The sequence below is a fragment of the Lonchura striata genome, chromosome 1 (assembly GCF_050655825.1).
Source record: "Lonchura striata isolate lonStrDom1 chromosome 1, ASM5065582v1, whole genome shotgun sequence".
NCBI classification, from domain to species: domain Eukaryota; kingdom Metazoa; phylum Chordata; class Aves; order Passeriformes; family Estrildidae; genus Lonchura; species Lonchura striata.
In genome coordinates this window covers 93,743,749-93,765,545 of record NC_140703.1, presented here as the reverse complement: position 1 = coordinate 93,765,545, position 21,797 = coordinate 93,743,749, and the positions used below count along the sequence as shown (strand labels likewise).

Here is a 21,797-nt window from a genome sequence, read left to right as displayed (position 1 = left end):
TCTTTGAACCCTTAGGGCTGACTGGGAGAGAATAATGTCCTCCCAAAAGCACCGGCACCCGAGTTAACCACATCACTCGGATTGAGCTCAAAGGCTGGAAGCAGGCTGAGCCTTCGGCCACCAGAAGTGGAGAGGTGCTTTCCTCTCCCCAGCAAACCCATATTATCATGACGAGTCATTGGAAATGAGGAGAAAAGTCTAATCCTAGCTCAGTGCCTAGGACCAGTACATTGTGCACAGTGCATATTCCTCCTGCAGAAAACTTCTGGTGGTAATAGCAGTAATTGGGGGAGTTGCAGCGTGATTCCAGCCTTGGATGGCCACTAGGGTCAGGAAAATTAACACGGACCGTGAAAAGAGCAGGCATGCTGTGTGTGCCTTACTCCACCTGGCAAAAGATGATGGGGGCGGCCGTTTATACGTGCGTGGGCATTTGTGTGATGGACTTGCCATTCCTATAGCTGCAATTAAGGACTGCAGCATGAATTTCCATGTGGACTATTTTCTCCCCCCTATAAAAATAACTATAATCTCACAAGGCAGCCAGGGCACAAAGATAGTCTTTTAATGTTTTCAAGGGCAAAAAAACCTAAACCAAAAAAAAAAAAACAAACAAACAAAAAAAAAACCCCTCTCATAATATACTTACTCATATAGTAAGTACAGTATACCTGTACTTACTATATACAAAGATAACATGTTTTCGTGTACCTTCTTTAGTCGCAGGTGCTTTTAACTCCCCTAAGACTAAGTGAAAAACGACTGCGTCCTGCCTCTTCCGCATGCCTGGGCCTGGCGGCAGTTTTAACACCTGGGAGAGACATCTGAGGGGGCTCCGGCGAAATCTCCAGAACGAAGTCCCGCGGAAAAGGCACGTCTACCTGCCGCCCTCACGGCTGCGGTAGCGGGGCGGACAGCCTGGGGCGCTTCAGCCACCCAAAATACTGCTCGACGGTCGCCTCAGTGATGTGCGAGCCGGGCGGGGACGGGGCGGCCCGCGGGCTCCGTGCGGCGATGCCGGCGGGGCCGGGCGCTGTCCCCGCCCGGGACGCGGCCGCTCCGCCCGCCCCGAGCGCGGCGCGCCCTGCCGCACGTCACCGCTCGGCGCGCGCCATATGCAGATGAGCGCCCGGCGGCGCGCCCCCATTGGCCGCCGCCAGGCGATTTAAGGCGGGCTCGGCGCGCGCCGTATGGCTGCGGCGCCGCTCCCCGCGCGCCCGGCGGCTCCTCCTCCTGCTGCCCGGCCCCGGCCCGGCCCCGCCGGCCCGTCCCGCCCGGGCCGCGGGAGGGAGACCACCGCCAGCAAATTGCTGCGCCGCCGGCCCCGGCCGCCGGGCTCGGCGCGTGGTTTGGTTGGGCTCCTTCCCCCACCCCCTCCCTCCCCCGATCCTCCTCCCGCTTTTTTTTTTTTTTTTTTTTTCAGTTAACGTTGAAATACTTTTTTTTTTTTCCGCCTCCTTTTCGCGTGGCGGTGGGTTCTCCTCTCTTCTTCTTCGTTCACCTGCGATCAGCGGATGCAAGTCACACACGCTCCCTCCCCTCCCTCCCTCTCTCTCTCCAAGTTAGCAGCAAAGAACAAAAAAAAAAATAGCTCCGTTAAGGATAAGAGCGGGAGCGGAGGGGTGTGCGCGCGTCTGCCGGGGAGCGCCGGCGAGCGGAGGAGCGGAGGACACCGCCGACGGCTCCGCACACTCCTCCCGCCGCGCCAAGTGAAGCAGCAAGTTTGCCGTGCACCTGTTTGAGCAGCTCGAACCCCCGTCGCCGCCGAGCCCCGAAAGTGATTTGCGAAAGGGAGAAAGTTTTTTTTTCGCCGGCAGGGTCGCCGATCGCTCTCCTCGCGGTTTTCTTCTCCTCCTCCTTTTTTTTTTTTTTTTTTTTTTTTTTTTTTTTTTTTTTTTCGGCACGGCTTTCGCTACCTAGATACAAACGGGTTTCGCCTCGCTCGCTCCCCGGCCTCCCGGGCTCCTCTATGTTTGATTCATTTTTCACGTCTGGCACCGGTGGAAAATAAAAAAGCTATTTGAATGTACAGCATGATGATGGAGACGGACTTGCACTCCCCTGGCGGAGCCCAGGCCCCCACGAACCTCTCGGGGCAGACCGGAGCGGGAGGCGGCGGAGGCGGCGGCGGCGGCGGGGGAAACAAAGCGAACCAGGACCGGGTCAAGAGACCCATGAACGCCTTCATGGTGTGGTCGCGGGGCCAGCGGCGGAAGATGGCCCAGGAGAACCCCAAAATGCACAACTCGGAGATCAGCAAGCGCCTGGGGGCCGAGTGGAAAGTCATGTCGGAGGCCGAGAAGAGACCGTTCATCGACGAGGCGAAGCGGCTGCGAGCGCTGCACATGAAGGAGCACCCGGATTATAAATACCGGCCGCGGCGGAAGACCAAGACCCTGCTCAAGAAGGACAAGTACTCGCTGGCCGGGGGGCTGCTGAGCGCCGGCTCGGCCGGGGGAGGCCCGGCCGGCGTCGGCGTGGGCATGGGCGTCGGCGTCAGCCCGGGCAGCGTCGGGCAGCGGCTGGAGAGCCCCGGCGGCACGGCCAGCGGCGGCTACGCGCACATGAACGGCTGGGCCAACGGCGCCTACCCGGGCTCGGTGGCGGCGGCGGCGGCGGCGGCAGCGATGATGCAGGAGGCGCAGCTCGCCTACAGCCAGCACCCGGGCAGCGGGGGGCACCCGCACCACCCGCACCCACATCACCCGCACCACCCGCACAACCCGCAGCCCATGCACCGCTACGACATGGGTGCCCTGCAGTACAGCCCCATCTCCAACTCGCAGGGCTACATGAGCGCCTCGCCCTCGGGCTACGGCGCCCTGCCCTACGGCTCCCAGCCCCACCAGAACTCGGCTGCGGCGGCGGCGGCGGCGGCAGCGGCGGCGGCCGCCTCCTCGGGTGCGCTGGGTGCACTGGGCTCGCTGGTGAAGTCGGAGCCCAGCGTGAGCCCGCCCGTCACCTCTCACTCGCGGGCCCCGTGCCCCGGGGACCTGCGGGAGATGATCAGCATGTACTTACCGGCCGGGGAAGGCGGGGATCCGGCGGCCGCTGCCGCCCAGAGCCGGCTCCACTCCCTGCCCCAGCACTACCAGAGCGCCAGCACGGGGGTGAACGGCACCGTTCCTTTGACGCACATCTGAGCCCCCGCCAGCACCGGAGCGCCGGAGGCAGGCACGGACGCGGGCACCGGCTCGGCCACCGCCCCCGGCCCCGGGCCGGCCTGCAGGACTGCGCGCCCCGCCGCTGCCACCGCACGCTCAGCCCCGGCCGCTGCCCGCGCCCCGGCCCGCGCCGCTCCTGCCCCGCTCCCAGGTTCCCCCCTCTTATTTTTGCCTATCGCGCTCCTTCCCTCCCGCCCTCCCCCGCCTCTCTTTTTTTTTTCTTTCTTCCTTCCTTTTTGTACAGAAATGTTTTGATGTTCTTGTAATAATAATAATAAATAATAATAATAATAACGAGAGAGAAAAAAGGTAACAGTTGCTTTACTTACCTTTTTTTTTTAGAAGGACTAGTTTATAAAACTAGTTTTAGACTGAACTTCGTGTTTTACCGAGACTTTTTGTACAGTATTTATCATTCATCCAAGAGACATAGAGCGTTTATTTGCAAAAGAGGAGAAAGAAAGAGAAAGGGGGAAACGGCAGCGAAAAGAAAAAATACCAATAATAAACTCACAAAGTTGTAGGTGATGCCAACTTTTATACCGCGCGGAACAGTTACGATTTCAGTCACGGATCGCTTCTTGCGAAGATTTTTTATTGACTAATTAACTCGAAGTTGATGAGGAAACAGTTCTCATTTATTATTCATGTACTAAGACAAATCCAAAAGAACACTTAAAAGTTTTTTGTAGATATTCTCGAGGGTTTTTTGGGTTTGGGTTGGGGTTTTTTGTTACTTGTTTGTTTATTTATAAAACTTTTTTTTTGTTTTGGAAGCTCCATTTTTTTTTTCCGGGGTTCGTAAAACTTTATTGTATCTGGATATTTTTGTTTGTTTTCTCTTTGATTTTGTTTTCTTTTTGTATCATTTCTTGTAAATGCATTGTGAAATAATTTTTATTTAGGCGGTACAAAGGAAATCAGATTGTGTATATAGTTTACTAAAAAGCTTTTCTGCTAAACGGAAATCCTAAGAATGTGGTCCTTTTTTTTTTTTTTTTCCCTGTTTTGATTAAATAAATTTCAAAGCAGAAAAAGTCACCTGTATAAAAAGAAAAGCTAACTGGTGAGCATAGTGAGATTTATCATGGTAAGCCTGGAAACACAGCAGGGAAACCTAGATTTTGGGAAGAAAGTTTTAAGTAGCAGCGGCAAACAGAATGAAGTGCAATCTGCAGTAAATGTCGATGTTCCCTAACCTATGTCGATCAGAAGGGTGAAGGTAGATTTATTTTGATACTCATTCCCTACTGCAAGGGAAGGCAGTTTACTGCCTAGAAGCGTTACTCTTCAGCCGTGAACGTTCATTTTATGGATTTTATGGCTGGACTGGTGGTCCGGACCTTGCCGGAGCCTTGACTTTTCCCCTGGGGGTGATCGGGCGCTGCCCGCCCCTGTCGCCTCGGGCCCCCACTGGGCCGGGAGTTCCCGGCGGCCCGGGGGACACGCACCTCCCCGGGAAACGAGAAGACACCGTCCAGCGCGGCACTTCCCCTCTAATTAACATCATGGAAAGTGAAAGCGCTTCTTTTTGCTCGTAACGAAAAGAAAAACGACCTCTAAACCTCCCGCCCGAAAAGCAGTCCCATCCACCCGGAGCATTCCGGGGAGCGAGCGGGGAGCGGGGAGGTCACACCTTTCTCCCCCTTCCCCATCCCCCTGCCTCCCATTTTTAGCGACTGGTGCGAAAGCTGGCGAGCAAAATGATGCGTGTCATTTCATTGCAGAATGTTGTTTAATGCTTTGAGATCTAATTTAAATTTTTTTTCTAGCTGTTGAGAGATAATCTTCTATATGTTAGAATTAAAAGTTTGCTGTAAACTACTGTAGCAAATGAATTTTTAAAGTAGTCATAACTGCTTAAACAAAAGGGAAAATAATTAACTTCCAGGACTTCAATGTCGACCCCAGTAGGCTGTAGGACTCTTCGTCCTTTAGCTCTGGTGAATAAGTACTGCATCCGTCCAGGAGTGAGGAAGTTTGAGTTAGCTAATGAGGGTTTGGTCCGTCGTAGTGATTGCACTTCTATAATGCTGACATGTCAATTGACATACATAATTCTTCGGACTCCTGTCGATAATTTTGTAAAAATCACTCATACCGAACCCAAGATTTTCATGGAAGCTGCCCATTGATTTCAGCCCAAACTTTTTTTTTTTTCCTTTTATTTTCTTAACTATTCGAGCCTTTATTAAAATGTAGGCGTGTGCGGGTTCAGACAGTTAGCAGACGGGTTTTGCTAATGCTCAGCGACCAAAGAGTACATACAGAAAGCAAGAACCTGTGGGAAACTTTCTGCGGTGTTGATCACCTCCAGCCAAACAGAGTCTTAGATGAAATTTTAAAAATTAATAGCTATACCTTTAGGTATGCAGATTAAGCTGGGTACCTGTTGAACTGTTTCTTGAAACGTGTTGTCCTTCATGTGCATATACTCGTAAATATCTGTACACACCATAGATAGCATCATGACCGAAGAGAAGTGTGTGTGTGTGTGTGTGTGTGTGTGTGTACACATGTGCACATGCAGACACATATACATTTCATGCACCCTTGTTACGTGCCTTTTTCTTTAAGGGTCATAGCTGTTGAAAATCACATTTAATGACAAAATAGAACAGAAAAATACTATATCGCTGAACATGGCTAATGGAACAGGATTGGAGTGGTCAAGAGAGAGAAGCAAATAAACATCTGTTCATTTGCGTCCAAACAGCAGAAATACTATGGGGAAGTGTTTTTTTGGTTTTTTTTTTCTAAAAAAAAAAAAATTATAGCTCTCTAAATGAGCTTCTTTTAATGAGTTTTCCCTCCTACCATCACAATTTAGCGGCTCAATGGCGTTATGCCTAGAATAATAGGAATACCTGCACTTTCAACACAAGGGGATTAAAGAGACCCAATATCGGCTATATTCAAATAAGCTTCAAACACCCTCATCTCGCTTTTCAATGAAATACAGTTCGCTCTGCAAATGTCTACCCCCCCAAAAAAGAACAAACCTAAAAAGCAAACCTTCCTAAAAAAAAAAAAAAAAAGCCAAACCAAAACAAACAAAAGAAAAAGAAAAAAACCCGAACAACACACAAAAAACCCAAACAAACGAACAAAAAACCCCTCTGATCTCCACGAAATACCAAATACTATCCCACCCCCTTGAGACACCATCGGGTTAGAATTTTTTTTTGCTGTTCGTGGTCTGTTGGTTGGTTTGGCAATTCAGTTTAATTTGAGTTAAACTTCACGTTTGGATATTTAAACAGAACAACTTTCCTAGGCAGATGAGTTGGGGTTAGGTACAGTCACATAATTATGTCTTCGGGCTTTTTGCTATGAGAGTTATATATAAGAGAATAATTGAATATGCAAAACTAAGAATAGGTTTAAGCGATTTATGGTTTAAGTACATTACATCTAAAATTGTATGAAATGTTCCTCCTATAGCATGATTGACAGAGCTATTAAAATCACGTATGTGGAAGAATTAAAGCAAAAACTCATCTCGTTTTCAGTAAAAGGAAGGAAAATCCAGGGAGTAAGGCGAAAGGGAGCGGGGCCGAGGTGCCTTCTCTGTGCAGTTAGCTGCGTGTAGCGTGGGGAGCTTGGGGTCAAGGCCCCCCGTGGGCAGACCCCACCCCCGCGGTCACCGCTCTGCCGGGGAGACCCTGTGCCCCTGGAGGGGGACAGCGGCAGAGGGGCCAGAAGGACAGGAGGCACAGAGAGATAACAGGTTTGATCCGCTCCGAACTTCGAGCCAAAACACAAACTTGGCCACAACTCTACAGCTCTTTTCCCAACAGCTCTCCTTTTCTAAAAAACATTCCCCCCCCGCTCCCTCGCCCTTCTTCCTTTCCACCGTGCGTGGCTCACTGAGCTCGTAGGAGTGGCGCTGGGCCCCGGGGAAATGCCGTTCCCCCTAGTTCCACTCCCCCGCGCTCTCAACCGGAGTCACATCGCAACAAGCCCCGGGGGGGAGCATCGGTGGGACGGCTCCGAGCCTCTGGGAGCAACGGAGCGCAGGAGGAGGGCGCACGAAATTGTCCATGAAGATAAAAAGAGGGACGATTCCAGAAATCAGACCCAAGGCGCCCGTAGGGCCACAGCGGGACAAGCGCCGCGAAATGCTCCTTGGTAGGGCGGGGTGGGGGGTGGGGAGGACCCTCCCTCCCAGCTGCGCCACATGCAGGCGACATCAGGCCGGGTCACCTGAACGTCTGACGCGGTTACAGCATTTTATTATTACGTGTAAACTGCCACGGAAGGAAAAAGAAATTATAAAAGCAAAAAAGCATCACAGCATCACACAGACAAGCTCCCCCGCCGAAAAACAAACCAAAAGGCCGATCTAAGTATCGTTGTAAAGTAAAACGAAGCTAAAAGACGCGAACTGGCAGGTGTCTGTGGCTTTGATGGGTTATCTGGACGGGATGCTCTCCCGGGGCTGGCGCCGACGCTCTCCCACGCCCCACGATTTGCCCGCCTTTCCCGGGCACTCACGGACTCTCCCGAGCCCTTGTCTGCCCCTCCCTCCCCCTTCCCGCACACTTTCTGTCAGCTCGCCCCAGTAATCTCCAGATCTCCCCTTCCCTCCTACATGTGGAGAGCGCCGGGACGGGGCAGTCCCGTGGGGGCGGACAGCGTCAGAGTGTCCCTGTGTCCATGTCGGCGTGCAGGGGGCTGATCTTGCAGGGAGGGCCCTCCTTGCTAAACCAATCCCCCTGGAATCGTGGAGCAGTGGGCCTGGGGGATGTTGTTTGTGGAGTGCGAGTGGGTCTTTGCGAGCTGCGGCCCCAGGAAGCGAGGTGCCCCCGATGCCGTCAGAGAGGCTGCAGATAAATGATGCAAGAGGAAAACGGGGGTGGCAGAAGGGGAGAGGGGTGAGAGAAAGGGAGGGAGAGCGTGGGGAGGAGGAGAGGGGGCGGTGTTTGGAGAGCGAGGGATTAGCGAGGAGAGTCCTGACCCCGAGATCAACGGCCAGTCAAACCCGTTTACAATCACCCTGCGGAAAACCGACGGCTCCCGCTGCACGCCAGCGGCCGGCCGGGCAGCCAGCGAGACCAGAGCCCCGCCTTGGAGCGAGTGGGGTCTGGTGGGGGAGGGCCTGGCCCCACTGGGAGGAAAAGGGAGACGCCACAGTCGGGAAGGAGTGAGAGGAGACGTCCCAGAGGGAGGTCGGTGGGGGGAATGCTGCGGTGCGCCCCGTCTCCCGACCGCAGCCTTCGAGTCCCTCATGGACGAGTAGGGGAAGAAGGGAAGGAGGGAGAGTTCCAGGCGTGAGGGGCAGGGGCGGGTCGAGATATCTGGGAAAAACAAGCGCATTTCTGTCAGGCGGAAAGGCCGCTCTTGAACTCCACACGGGACCCTCCCGGGCTGGGCGGCACCAAAGCCCGGCTCCAGTCATGCATTCACCGGCGGGCGGGCGCCCTCCCGGACCGCGAGCCATCTGCTGCGCGGCTACCGGGGGCGGGGGACGGCACTGGGCGGGGGAGAGGGCCCCCGACGGGCCGCCGAGCGGGGCCAGCACTGGGCGCCTCGGTGCCGGTCCTCGCCCCGCGGAACCGGCGGGGAACCGGCGCCGCTGCTCCACCGTGCCGTGCACACCCCACGCACACAGGCACTGCACAGGGCGGGGAGACAACACAAGCTATCTTCCTTTTTTTTGGCGGGGGGGTGGAGTGACGGAGAGTGAAGCAAGCTGTCCCTCCACCTTACGGCATTTTGGCTTCTCCTCTTCCAGAAAACTCAGCACCCCAAAAAGCGAGGATGCTGGGTGGTTCAGTGCTACTCCATGAGCAGCACCGAGCATCTCCGTGGACATCGTCCAAACCGAAGGGGATCTGAGGCCAATGAGCCTGGCCCGGTTTGGTGACATCCCTTGTGAAAGTGCAGTGAAACTCCAGGCAGCTGCGGCCACACGTGGCCCCACTCTGCAAACGCGGCGCCGTCGCGCCCCGCTGCCCTTCTGTTTCCTCGGGACTCACGCAGCTCCGCAGAGGGCTGCTGCCCGGGTCAGCCGGCCTGGGACTGGTCAAGGGTACCAGGAGGATACCCGTCAAGACTAAGCGGCTCACCCTCTGTTTGTTCTGAGGTCAGGGATGGATGCTGCTTTCCGTGGGGAAACTGAAGTCTGAGGCAAGAGGTTTCACACGACCGAGCCATAGAGGAGTCAGACAGCCAAGCTTGCCTGAAAAGTCACTTCTGAAGGTGCAAGGCCAAAAGAAAGACAGAGGAGACACAACAAAAAAGATGGCAGGAGACGGTCTTGCAGAGCTCCAAACCGGGAGGCTGGTGTGAACGGAGTATCTGCAGAGGGGCGTGGGGAAGCGGTGCGAGCCGACCCTCTGCCCAGGTGGTAGGAAGGATAACAGATTGTGGGTGCGGAATTGGACAGGGCCTTGCTTGCCTGCCTGCTTGCTGGCTCCAGCTCTGCCGTGGTCAGGAAAAGCTAGAACACTAGGGCAGCCCGAGTAGCAGGACAGCTGGCAGAGGAGCTGGGGAGCCTGGTGTACAGGTACAGATGTAATGGAGGCTTCCTTTAGAGGCTGAAGTGAAAGCCCATTGGCTTTTGCATGCACTGAACCATTCTACTATTGGAGAAAACTTTGCAAAAGTAAAGATTAACAAACTAGATTTTGGAGGATTTTGAGGATCTTCGATGTAACAGCATATGATATATGGGGCCCACTCCTATAGCTTCATGGCCAAAATGCTAGCAGGAAACATGGAATTCCTTCCCAGTCTTTATGTCTAAAACCAGGACACACTAGGAGATGCATCTGTAGGATAGGCTAGAAATTGGTAGCTGACTGAAGTGAACTACACCACTGTTAAGTGCCGTCAAAAAGTCTGGAAGTTCCAAAGTGAAAACCCCATCCCTTTACATGTCCGGAGCTTGTGGTGAGTGAGGGGCAACCCTCAAGGTAAAGCACTTTGGTCCCTGACTTTGGGGTGGAAGCAGTGGTGCTTTGTGACAAAGGACACACACCCCACCCCCAATTTACAAAGCCTTGGGGTGCCCCCATGCAGTTTCATGCCTATCTTTCCTAGATGGTGGGAAGGGAGGAGGGAAGGGAGGAGTCTTCAAAAAGGTCTCATTTCAAGAAAGTCATTCAAATGCTTTAGCACGGCCTGCCAGGACGGGTTTGGGGGTAGTATGCTTCATGCTCGGTAAAATCCCATTGTCCACGCTTTCAGCCCGGACACCTCTCATTGATTTGGAAAAGACGTGTGCCACGGTTAGCTGCGGCTCTCAGATAGAGGGACTGTCCCTCAGAAACCTTAAAAAAAAAAAAAAATAAAATGAAGGACAATAAAACCGAGGAGAAGCAGGAGAGCATCTGTCCGTGGTCAAACAATTGGGCAAGTGCTAGAGGGTGATCTGAGATCCGAGTGGGAAAACGCGGCTTTAGCCCGGGGCAGGCCAGCGTGGGCTGAGGAAGTGCGACCGACACGGGGTAGGGGGAAAGACCGGAGTCTGAAAAGTGTGCATTTAGGAAAAGAATAGCTTTCACCGGGAGGAGGTGAAATATAGTTTACCAAGGCGTAAAACTCCATAGCAACTAGGAACTAGTGGTGAACAAAGGCACCATACATCCAAGGAGGGAGGTGAAGTTGCAGGAAGGGTACAGAGGGAGTAGGGAGAAGTTTATTTCCTACCCAAAAGTTGTCTCGCACAGATTTCAGAAAGGTTTGTTTTGTGTGGTGGTTTTGGTTGTTGTTGCTTTTTTTTTTTTTTTTGGGTTTGTTTTTTTGGGTTTTTTTTTTTTTTTTTAATCTCTCCAATGCAGAAAAGGTCTATAGGAAGATTGTCTTGCTAAAACCACTGGTGAGTGGTTAGTTCAATCCTAATCAGATTAGAAGAATGAATGGCTGTTCAGTTTTGGAGCTACAAACACAAATAGCGCAAGGCCAGGAAAGACCTAAAACCCCAAGCACGAGAGTTCGAAACAAAGTATAGACACGAAAACACAATTCCCACCGGGTGAGGAAAGCTCTGAAAGCATCTATAGTGTTTTCGAGTTACATACACTTCAAACATGATCTCTCCTTCTTTCCTGGCTCACTGGGTATCTTTATCTTTTGGAAAAATCTTGAGTAATTCATTGATCAATTGATCAGATTAATGTTCTGTATTACCCTTGATTTTACCCGTAGGTAGAAGAAGAGAGAAAGAGGGTTTGCTTTTGTTAAGGGTTTGTTTGTTTGGGTTTTTAAATTATCTGTGCCTTCGTGCATTATCAGTCTTACCTTCCCCTAAATGGTTTTTCAGTCACAGGGCAGGTGAAAGCTTCATGGTTTGTCATCGTCCCCCTCCCTTCTCGATGATAAAATATAAGAAATAATGCAAACTCCAAGATGTTGTGCAACTGAGTCACTGTGAACATGTGCATCTTCTACCTTGAAGGACCATAAAAAGTGTATGTGTGTACTTAACTAAGTGTATTTAAACTTAAACTTAAAATACACAGCTGTAGGTGAGCTCAAGCCTAGCTGTTTTAGGACAGAGTATGAATAATAGAAGCATGGAGTTTAGCCTAAAAACCTCTTCAACAGTGTTTTGAACAGCCGTAAGAGTGAAGAGGAGGGATATGGACATGGATTGCATTTTCCAAACGGGAAATTTCTATGCTCTGGTGCCACATAATTACTAAAGTGTCTTATGGAACAGTCAAGAACGAGGTAATGAGAGTAGAGCATGCATTTCTTCCTCCAAAATCACTTCCTCCGTTCATCTTCCTCTCATCTTCTAACTTTCTAGCAAGACTGAGGAATTTTCTGCTACACCTCCAACCAAAATGTCCATTTAGCCGATTGAGTTTGGGTCACAACATAAGAACAAATAATCTCCTATTCGTAGGTTTGTTTTTGGCTTGGTTCTTTTGGGTTTTTTGTTTGTTTGTTTGTTTGTGTGTGTGTGTTTTTTTGTGGTGTTTTTTTTTTTTTTTTTTTTTTTTTTTTACTAAACAGCTGCCGGGAAAAGTTCAGCCTGATTTTCTGATTTTCCGGAATACCCGAATATAGCAACATCTCAGTCTTAGGGGTCACAGACCAAAGCTGACTAGATACGTGGGACAAGCTGATCATGATGAATGTGCCATATAGCCACATATTTAAGATTAGGAAAGCAACGAAGTGGCATTATTGCAAAAGGCATCCTTCTGTGACCAAATGAGCCCAGTTTTGTACAATTTGGTAGAAGCTTGCTATGCAACTTTACTATTCAGTGGGTAGTTTCAGGTAGATAAATTGTGTATCACAGACATGTTCCATATATTTCATAATATCTAAACTATGTATTCATGTTTTCACGGTTAAGTATTCCTATTTAGACATCTGGATGTATCACCTGTCTTAAGGGAGACTTAGATGTTCAATAAGAGAAAATACTGCATTTGAAAGGTAAGCCTATTGTCACAAAAACATGACCTCAGAGTCCGTTGTTTAAAGCAAGGTCTTTGCTTCTTAGGATATTCTTGTTGATCCCCTTTAAGAAGGAGACAAAATAAAAAAGAACAAATCTGTAATAAAAAACAGTGTCTGTTTCATAAATACATACAATGACGTCATGCTCTTGGGAACATCCCATCATACTTTCCAGAGGTTTGCTGCAGAATGCAAGTCCATCTCCATACTTACATTTCTGCACACCAGATTCAGGTACCGTCGAACTGAGGTGTCTTGTCTTACCTTCTAGTTTTATTATAATATTCTCATTGCCTAACAGGAAGAGGACTCGCTACAAGCACGAAAATTGAGTGGAAATATGGAGAAAATCAGAGCTAAAATTCACAGAGAATCGTGTTCGTCTTTTGTGGTGCACGACATAATAATTTCTAAAAAATGAAGAACGTGCAGAAAAAGTATTACTGAAACTCAATTTCCATTCTGTAAAAGAGTTGGACAACATTTGGAACGGATCTCTTTCCCTCAATGAGCATCAAATAGTAAGCGCAGCCACAAAACCCTTGAAAGGGAAACTTCGGCATTCCCTCCGCCGGCACGCACGCCTCGCTTAGCGAGAACACCGGGCTTACAGGGAATCCCAATGTCTCTGGAGACGACAAACAGAGCTCTGAAATGCTGATTTTAACAAAACTCTTAGAGTCTGCGGTGGAAGACATCTACCTTTTCCCAGCAAACAGGGAGAGAAAGATCTTTCTTACGAAAAGGAGAGTTGGAGGCAGCTGCAGCAGAGCTTCCTGCCGCTCTGCCTCCAGCCAAAGGGGCTGCAGATCCAAACCGGGCTGGATTTGAGGGGCCGTTACTGGCAAAATCCACCCGATTACACAAGCTAGTTGCCAAAAGCCTTTAATGAAGCCCAGGACCCGGCTATCCCCTGCACACCCCCTCTCACCCCCCGATAGCGGGGGGTAATAGTTTGTTAGAGAAGGCGGTGTGAGCGGCCCCTCCGGCCCCGCCACCCGGCGGGCACCGGCCGCTGCCCCGGCGCTTCTGCTGAGCCGGCTCAGGGCTCCCCCCGGCCCACCCGCATTCCGCGTGGGAAGCGGCATTCTGCCCCTCCGCGGGGCAGGCGGCTCGCCACGGGGTGCGGCGAGAGCAGGAGGTCGGGTAGTGGCAGCCAGGATGCGAGTGGGGAACCCCACGTCCCCGGGGAGCAGCTCCGGTTCGGGCTGTGGCGTTGCCGAGGGGATAAACACCTCTTGTCCCTGGAGAGGGGACACGGGACAAAAGCTCACCTGCCTTGGGTCAGGAAACCGGCGGCACCCAGGCTGCGAGGGTCCCCACTCTGTGCTTCCCGAGTGGGACAGGTGGGACTGGCCCCTGGTGGATTTTAGCGGGGCGTGAATCGGAACCCGGGTGTTCCCTGTCCAGAGAGCCCGGGAGCGTCTCATGGGCCAGAACCGACTGCGGGGGGACAGCCCCAGAGCCAGGTTTGTCCCCAAGCTGTCGTGCTCTACATCCTTGCCCTACTCCCTATGCCCTTTATTTTTGTCCACTAGTGACCAAATGGCAACTTCTATGACCTAAGTTGCAATCTGTCTGCTTGCCTACATTCCTTCCCTAAAGGTGTGTATCAGGTCATTTTGAGGGAAGTCAGCTTCTTATGGGAATTTGAAAAACCGTGACTGCCCTTAGAAATATTTTTAGGAAACCTGTGAAAATGTTCAGCTTGGTACTGCAGTATTTTTGCCCCTGCACAAAACACAAAATACGAACCAATTTAAAGGAATACCTCAGAGGGGAAGAGAAATAAATCCACAGTCATTCAGCAGTAAAACAAGAAGTCAGCAAATTTTCTCCTCTTAAACCAGTAGTCACGGAAGAAATGTCTTTTCAGATATCAAAGAAGAGATATTTTAAAGAGTGTTCCTAATGGAAGAGCCTTTGTATTTTCTGCTCCAACAGTGGGGTTCTGTATTTTGCAGAGTATCCTCATACCACCAACACAGGAAAAATACCATTCAAGAAGCCAGGAGTGTTGACACACAATTCAAGAGTGAATTTCTTAAAAGAACGGTTTACCTCCACCTGACAATAAGGTGCTAATAGAAACAACATTTAGAATTTTGCCACTGTACAGAATGCTTTCTGAACTTGTAAATAAAAATAAACTCAACAAATATTATTCTCATTTTGGAATCTTTACAATACAATTACTGCAGACTGCTAAGATCACTCCACTGACCCTCAACCATACTACACAGATACTGCCAAACTGAATTCCCTTATTATTTCTCAGAGCCAACACTTGTCAAAAAGGGGAATGCAGAGTCACTGATGTAAATGTTAGCTTTTGAGAAAAAAAAAAAAAAAAGAAAAAAAAAAAAGAGAGAGAAAGAAAGAGGAAGCAAGGAAAATGGTAGTAAGCTGTCTTTTAAAATTAAATAAATTTGAGACTTCTGTAGGAAAATGGCCTAAGGGTGACTACACTAGTGCTGTCTCTTCTTCAGCCTACAAGTCTTCTGCAGGTAATTTTTCTCCAGTATAAATGTAATTTAATAGCCGAGATGGATATTGTTTCACTTTCAGTTATCTGCTCTATACTCCAGTCTCATTCTACATTAGATGATTACCTTACTGTCCTATATGCACAATTTAAAGGGAATTACCTATTACTTCAATTATTTGTTTCTTATCAACTGATGTTACACTACAAGGATTTGCATTGAAAGGACACAAAGAAAGAGCAAGTCATGGCACATTGCCAAATAAAAGAGTAATGTTCTGGTGAATTTAGCCCAAATAATTTACTGCTATATAAAAGTGGAAAAGTGGAAGGTGAACCCTTTGACCAATAAATCTCTTCTGCATGTGAAACCCTTATCTTGTCCCCTCCAATATATTCCACACTAGGAAGCCATCATCATTGGCTCTGGTTTGTTATTTGTAAACCTTGATCTTCTGCACTCGGTGTCCTAAATATGGATAATTAGCATCAGTTTATCACGCCTCTGCATATTTTCTCTTCTCTCCAAACATGCATGCTTCTATTGGCTGCCATTCTGTCACAGAAGATTATGGAGACAGATTGCAGAGAATGAATGTGCTAAACGAGATTAGGAAGGAATAGAAATAGCAACTTGGCCAATAAATTCCTCGTGAGAGCCTTATCATACAATTACACGTTGACTTGTTTCACACTCTCCCAGCCTCTTAATCCAACGCCCCCACCAAGAATAAAATTTCACTAATTTCTGAATTACTGCATATCCTCATGACTTGTCACTGAGAATGGTTGGAAGGAGCAACACGGTCGAAAATAGCACATCAAACTTCCAAAAAGAAAAGAAACTTTAGAGACGGAAAGAGATGTGGCTTTAAACCGTTTGCGGCCGTATGTAGAAGTTTTTGTGCAGCAGCAATTTGGAGGGTCAGAACTTCAACATCAAGACACGGTCCTCTGCGCGTTTCTTCCCTAACTCTTTATATGGGAGGTTACCTTACCCACAGAGGGACTTGGGGACCAGAATACAGCGCGTTGATGCTGCTAAACTATTCATCCACTGTGCAAGAGACTCTCCAATGAGCCCTACAAACTCGTCAGAAAGCAATGGCGAAAACACCTACTGCCGTCGTCAATTTTTGGGACATTCCTGAAAATATCATTAATTGAGAAGACGCCAAAAGCATGACAGCAAAGCAAGACAAAATCCTGCTGAACCCACAAGAAACATCTACTAGCTCTAGCTGAACTAGTTTTGCCCCTTCTGCTGCGGTTATTTCAATGTGGACAACAAGAAAACGTGATTTCCATTACGTAATTCAGAGGCATGGCTAAAATCTTCAGGAGACATCATCTCTGGAAATGTTGGAAGTCTTCATTTCCCCCCTTATACTAGCCTAAGAGGAGGGCTTCCAAAAATATTAGTGTTGTCATAATGTTGTTTTCATTGTTTTAGATACATGTAGAAGAGAAAGGACATAAATGGAATTAGAAGTCCCAAGACCAGAAGATAAAGCCTTACTCAGTTGGTCTATACTCATATACTTGATGTCACAGTGCACTCATCTTACAATGGTAGATTTAAGACCACTTCACAGTGTTTATTTCAGTGAAAGAACTTGCTTTAGAAAGGAACGGGTTTTTATAACTCAAGTAATTGTTTCCCCTAATAAATGTGAATCTTCATCCCCATACAGAATTCAGATGAAAGGTATGATGAAGTTGTGCCACGTATTCCCGGGTTGTTTAGCGTCACTCCTGCAATTAGATGTGGGGAGTAGAAGTGAAGGGATACATGTTGCAAGTGTTAAAGATGTTCAAAGTAAAGGGATTCCCTCTAGTGGGATCTTTCCTGAACGGTTTTTCCCAGTAGGGAAGTGGTCCGGCCGGACTGCACTGGAGAATCCCCTCTTCCACCAAGTTGGGGAGCGTGGGGTGGCCGTGAACCTAGAGTATGGCAAACCCATCCTGCGAGTACCCCAGAGGCTTGGTCCTATTGAGTTATCCTGAAGGGGATTTAGTGATGGTGAGGTTGGCGGATGTTTTTTTTTTTAACCTGCCCATTATTTTCTTTTGCTCTCCTCTGGAGTTTTGTTTGGTACTAAACCCCTCCAGATGGAAAACCAGACTGCAAATGAGAGTCACACTCATCCAGAGTCTTAAAACCACATGGTTGCAGAAAAGACTGAGATGAGAATAGTGTGACCCTGGGGGATAGCAAAACATGCTACATGTTTGCTGCCATAAGAACTTCTGCACTCACATAAAATTTTAATAACTCTCCCTTATTTCATTTTTTCTGTTATAGCCATAGGTTTGCATACATATTCATATGCACATACATCTATACACATACACATCCACACAAATACACACACACACACACACACACACGCACACACACATATATATGTGTGTGTGTATGTGTGTGTATGTGTATATGTACACACACATCACCCGAATGAATTGGTTAGCATCGGGCAGAGAGGCGTTTGCCATTAATCTGGGAACAAACCGCTAACCTCGGTGACTGGTATTTTAGCTTTTCTTTTCTCGCTTCTCTCAGTGTGGGGAGAGCAGTAAAGCTTGTGTGGACTGATTGTGAGGGGCTCTGCTGGAATTTGGCAGGCCAGGGGCTTGGAGAGAAGCCCCATGCTGACTCCTATTCAGCGGGCCAGTTTTCTGCGAGCTTTGGAAGTTTCACTCAGCCGTGCACTCAATGGCTTCACAAAGCTGATTACAAGCTTCAGCGCATTCCTGAAGGAGCCAAAAGCGACGCAGGTGCAAACGAGCCGAGGGAGCCCCTTATCCCGGTGACAGAATGGGACAAGCTGGGAAAGGCTTGGACCACACAAATCCAAGGCTCACCAGGCAGCAGCAAGCCTGCCTTGGGAACCGGGGATCATTATCCGCTCCATTCAGCGGGGACCCAGCGCGGCAGCGGCACGTCCCAAGGCTGGGGACGGGCTTTCCGTCCCGGGTGGGAGCAGAGCTCTTTCACCTGGCGTCCCCTCTCCTCTCCCTTCGCGGCTGCCTCAGGCATGAACCTGAGGTGCCCCTGCTGCCCCGAAATGATTTGTATGCCGGCATCTGTTAGACTTCAGCCCACTGCCTGAAGCACCTTGCCGTTCCCCCCCCGCATTGCCCCATCCCACACGAAAAGCCTCCCTCCTGTCCCTCTTCCTTTCCCCAGATAAACACGGTGCTAAGGGTCTGTCTGGAAACCCAGCACAGAAAATGCACTGATCCGAAATGGCAGGTTTCCTCCCAGCTGAAGTTCTCTAACAAACACTCTATTTTGAAGACTGCCTTTAATTCCAGAGGGAAGCCAGCCGGGAGTGCACCCTCCTCCCCTCCCAATTACTGGAGCCACCCGATTCCCACAGAAACCTCCCGCAATACAAACGCCTGGTGAATGCTTTCTGACTCGGTGAAAGCAGCCCACGGTCCCTGCCCTTCCTGCCTCCCTGGCGAGCGAGGGGGTGGCGAGGAGTCGAGGGGGGTCTTGGTGCCGGAGAGGGTGAAGCGTGATTACTTTTAATTAGGGGTTCTCGGAAGGAGTTCCTCTCGCCTCCGCTCCCTCGCCCCCTTCTCTCGCTCTCAGCCCTTCCCCTCCAGCCGAGAGAAGAAGCTGCACTTTACTTCCCTGAAAAATTAATTACGGCCCTTCCCCGCTATCAATTACGGAAGAATCAGCCTTTCCTAGGGAGAGGAGAAATAATCAAAAGGCTTTTCAGTCTTGCTTGGGGGGGACGACCTCGGACCGCCGAACACATAATGCGGCAAGGGGCTGCGGCGCTTCTGGCCGCTGGTTTCATATGCAAATGGCGAGCTGCCTCCAAGTTATCATTATGGTTTTATTCCCCCCCCCCCCCCCCCCTTAATATTATTGTGTCGGGGTTTTAATAGCCACATGCTCTACCCTTCCCTTTCAGCGAGGTTTCCTTGGCGATCAGCCACGCCGCTTCTTCCCCGGGCGCATTGCCCCCGCCCCAGCGCCTGCCCCACGTCCATGTTAATTTCGCCCTATGGAAATGAAAGCGGCCCGGCCGGGCAGCTGATATTAAAGCGATCCCCCGGCCCCGGGGCTCGCCCTCCCCGCTCCGCGCCGCGGCCGTGCCTCCGCGGGAGCGCGGCGTGTCGGTGCCGCGGCCCCCCGGGCCCCCGAGCCCGCCGCCCCTTTCATGCTTGTGAGATGCTGGGGAGGCAGCGGTGCGTTTGCTTGTGCGGAGCACACCGCCTGCAAGCGGTTGCCTTGGCAGAAAGGTGCAGCTTTCTGATGTTCTTTTGTCTGATAACTAATTCAAGTTAATGCGATCTTTATGTAAAGCTAACAGCGGATAATTGTCTATTTTCTCGCCAACAATCTCCATCACAATCACTTATCTGGAAACCTGCGGTTGTATTAATCGTTATATTCCCCGAGATAAGCGTCTCTCGAATTATCAGTAAACACTGGAGGGAAATTAAACAAACTCCAGAGCCACTTAAGTTTCCTCTGCAGCTTTTAACCACATTCTCGGGAGGAGGGAGAGCGGGGACGACGGCACCCCTCAAACCAACTTGGGACCGGAACACAACATGAAAGGGGTGTGTGTGTGAATCAGGGAAGAAGGATCTGAAATTTCGGGTAATTTTGAAGAGCCGAGTCCCGCTGAAGGCGGCTTCCCTTCGAGGTGCCCTTGCGGCAGTCAGGCATGCACCTTTACGCCCCGCTCGTCGGGCGGCGGTCGGTCTTTAGCGGCCCCTGGGACCTTGTTGGCAATTCTTGTAAATCATGTAATTAAGTGTATTAGTCTCTGCAGGGGAAAGACGAACAGCTAGGAGAGAATACACCCAGAGATTAAGCAGGAGTCGCATATCTTTAGGTCTGATACACGAAGAGAAGACAGTTCTGCTGCCTTCCGAGAATCACCGTATTAGCACAATTATTGGCAATATTTATGCTAGAGAGTGAGCTGAACCCCAGGAGGGTAACAGAGAGTGCGAGAGAGCGAAACTACTGTGGGAATATGTTTTACTGCTTAGATCCCATCAGTTCCGTTAGGTGTAAAGAAATTATAGCAAATTGTGCTGGAAACTCCTCCAGGGAAAACATACTTGTACGACAAAGATTTTGTCTTTTTGAGATGAAGTCAAAACATCGGTGTCAAATGAAACTAATTTTAGGGGCGCTACCATGTGTGTGTGTTTACTTGAGAACCTGAGTATGGGGGGGAAAGAAAAAAAAAGCGAAAAATCAGCCGAAACCATTACATTTCAGTGGTGAATCTGTGCCAGCAGAGACTTCACAACTTCTTCGGAAAGAGCGAGGCGTCCTCCAGCCTCGCCTCGCTGCCCGCCCGGAGCCCAGCCCGGGCTGAGGCCAGCGCCGTCCCGCCGCAGGGCTGGCTGACAGCGCTCGGCGCGCTGCGCCTTTCTAGGAGACTTTTCCACGTCGAAAGCGCTTTACGAACGTTAACTGAGTAATCCTCAACTGGCGTTTAGTTACGGAGGAGGTATCAAAGAATTCAAAAACTCGCCTCTATGATGAGCTTTATTTATATTCGATTTAAGATTTTTTTTTTCCGGTAAGCAAACTTTTATTCACGAAGGTTTCCAGTGGCACGGTTTGCGTCCTAGCCTGAGGAACATGAGGTTTGGGATGGAAAATAAAATAAATAAAAAAAAAAGAATCCGCTCAAAAAAAAAAAAACAAAATAGAAAAAAAAAATTTCCCCCAACACAACCAAACACAAACAGAACAAAACACCTCAGCGAAACACACAAACCTCCTATTACTAATTTGTGTGTAATGACAGCGCGTTTCCAAATATGATCGTTTTCTTGAAAAAAAAAATTAACTCCTTAAATTCTCGAATTATTTCACTTGAGCTAAAAGTTCCCAGGGTAGCTTTATCTTATGGCATTTGAGAATCATCCCACTTCATCTCTCACCTGAATCTTGTCATCTGTGCCATCTTGAAGTGATCTGTGAACAATGCTGGTCCCTTGGACAGCCCAAGCTGGTCAATCAGGCAGAACAGACTATGCAAATGGAATGGAAAGGCGAAGCGATGAAGAACAGTGGCCCCCATTGTCTTGGGCATTTCAAAGCGAAGCCCAGCTGCAGCAGGCGTTGCTGTCTCGGACCCTTGGTTGCTACTCTAATGTCATCATTGCAAAACATCACATTTTGAAAACTCTACAGTCTGAATGCATGATCAGCCCTCCACAAAGATTTCACTTTGCCGTGACATCTTTCGAAGTCAAAAAAAAAAAAAAAAAAAAAAAAAAAAAAAAAAAAAGTGTGTGGAGGAAAAAAAAGCAAAAAAGTAACACCATAACACCACAACTGGGGACTGGGATCCCAGCCACACTGGCCGCTCCCATCCCACAATCCCGCTACCTCCACTCCTAACTGCTGTGCAGCTGACGCCTTTTGCAACCTTTTGGTGAACGCCTCGCCTTTCATGTTGTTTTTAGCGTCGAATAGGATGATAATTTAAGTTGCATTTAACTTATTTTCTGTCATGTCTCTTTCAGGCACTGTAGTGAGCTAACGCGAGGGAAACGCCTGTGAGCAGGCAGTGAAGTATTCATTCAAAATTGCTTCCAAAACTTCAGATACGCGCGGCTTTAAGAGTCAGGCCAGTGATTAAACCAGCAACTAAGCTGGGTATTTATGGGTCCATTAGGAGTTTTTGTAAATACTCTATTTCTTAATGCATTCATGTGGTTGTCGGTCC

The 21,797-nt window shown here is 49.5% G+C and overlaps 1 protein-coding gene and 1 long non-coding RNA gene across 3 annotated transcripts in view; both read left to right on the top strand.

The window, feature by feature from the left end:
* The window catches only part of LOC144245949 (uncharacterized), a 413,344-nt gene that overhangs the window by 367,395 nt on the left and 24,152 nt on the right, over positions 1 to 21,797 (top strand). The gene's annotated exons all lie outside the window — the stretch shown is intronic.
* Positions 1,225 to 4,985, top strand: SOX1 (SRY-box transcription factor 1). The gene has a single exon (XM_085583651.1). It carries the CDS (start codon positions 2,025 to 2,027, stop codon positions 3,141 to 3,143), a length of 1,119 nt encoding a protein of 372 aa, XP_085439777.1. The 5' UTR covers positions 1,225 to 2,024; the 3' UTR covers positions 3,144 to 4,985.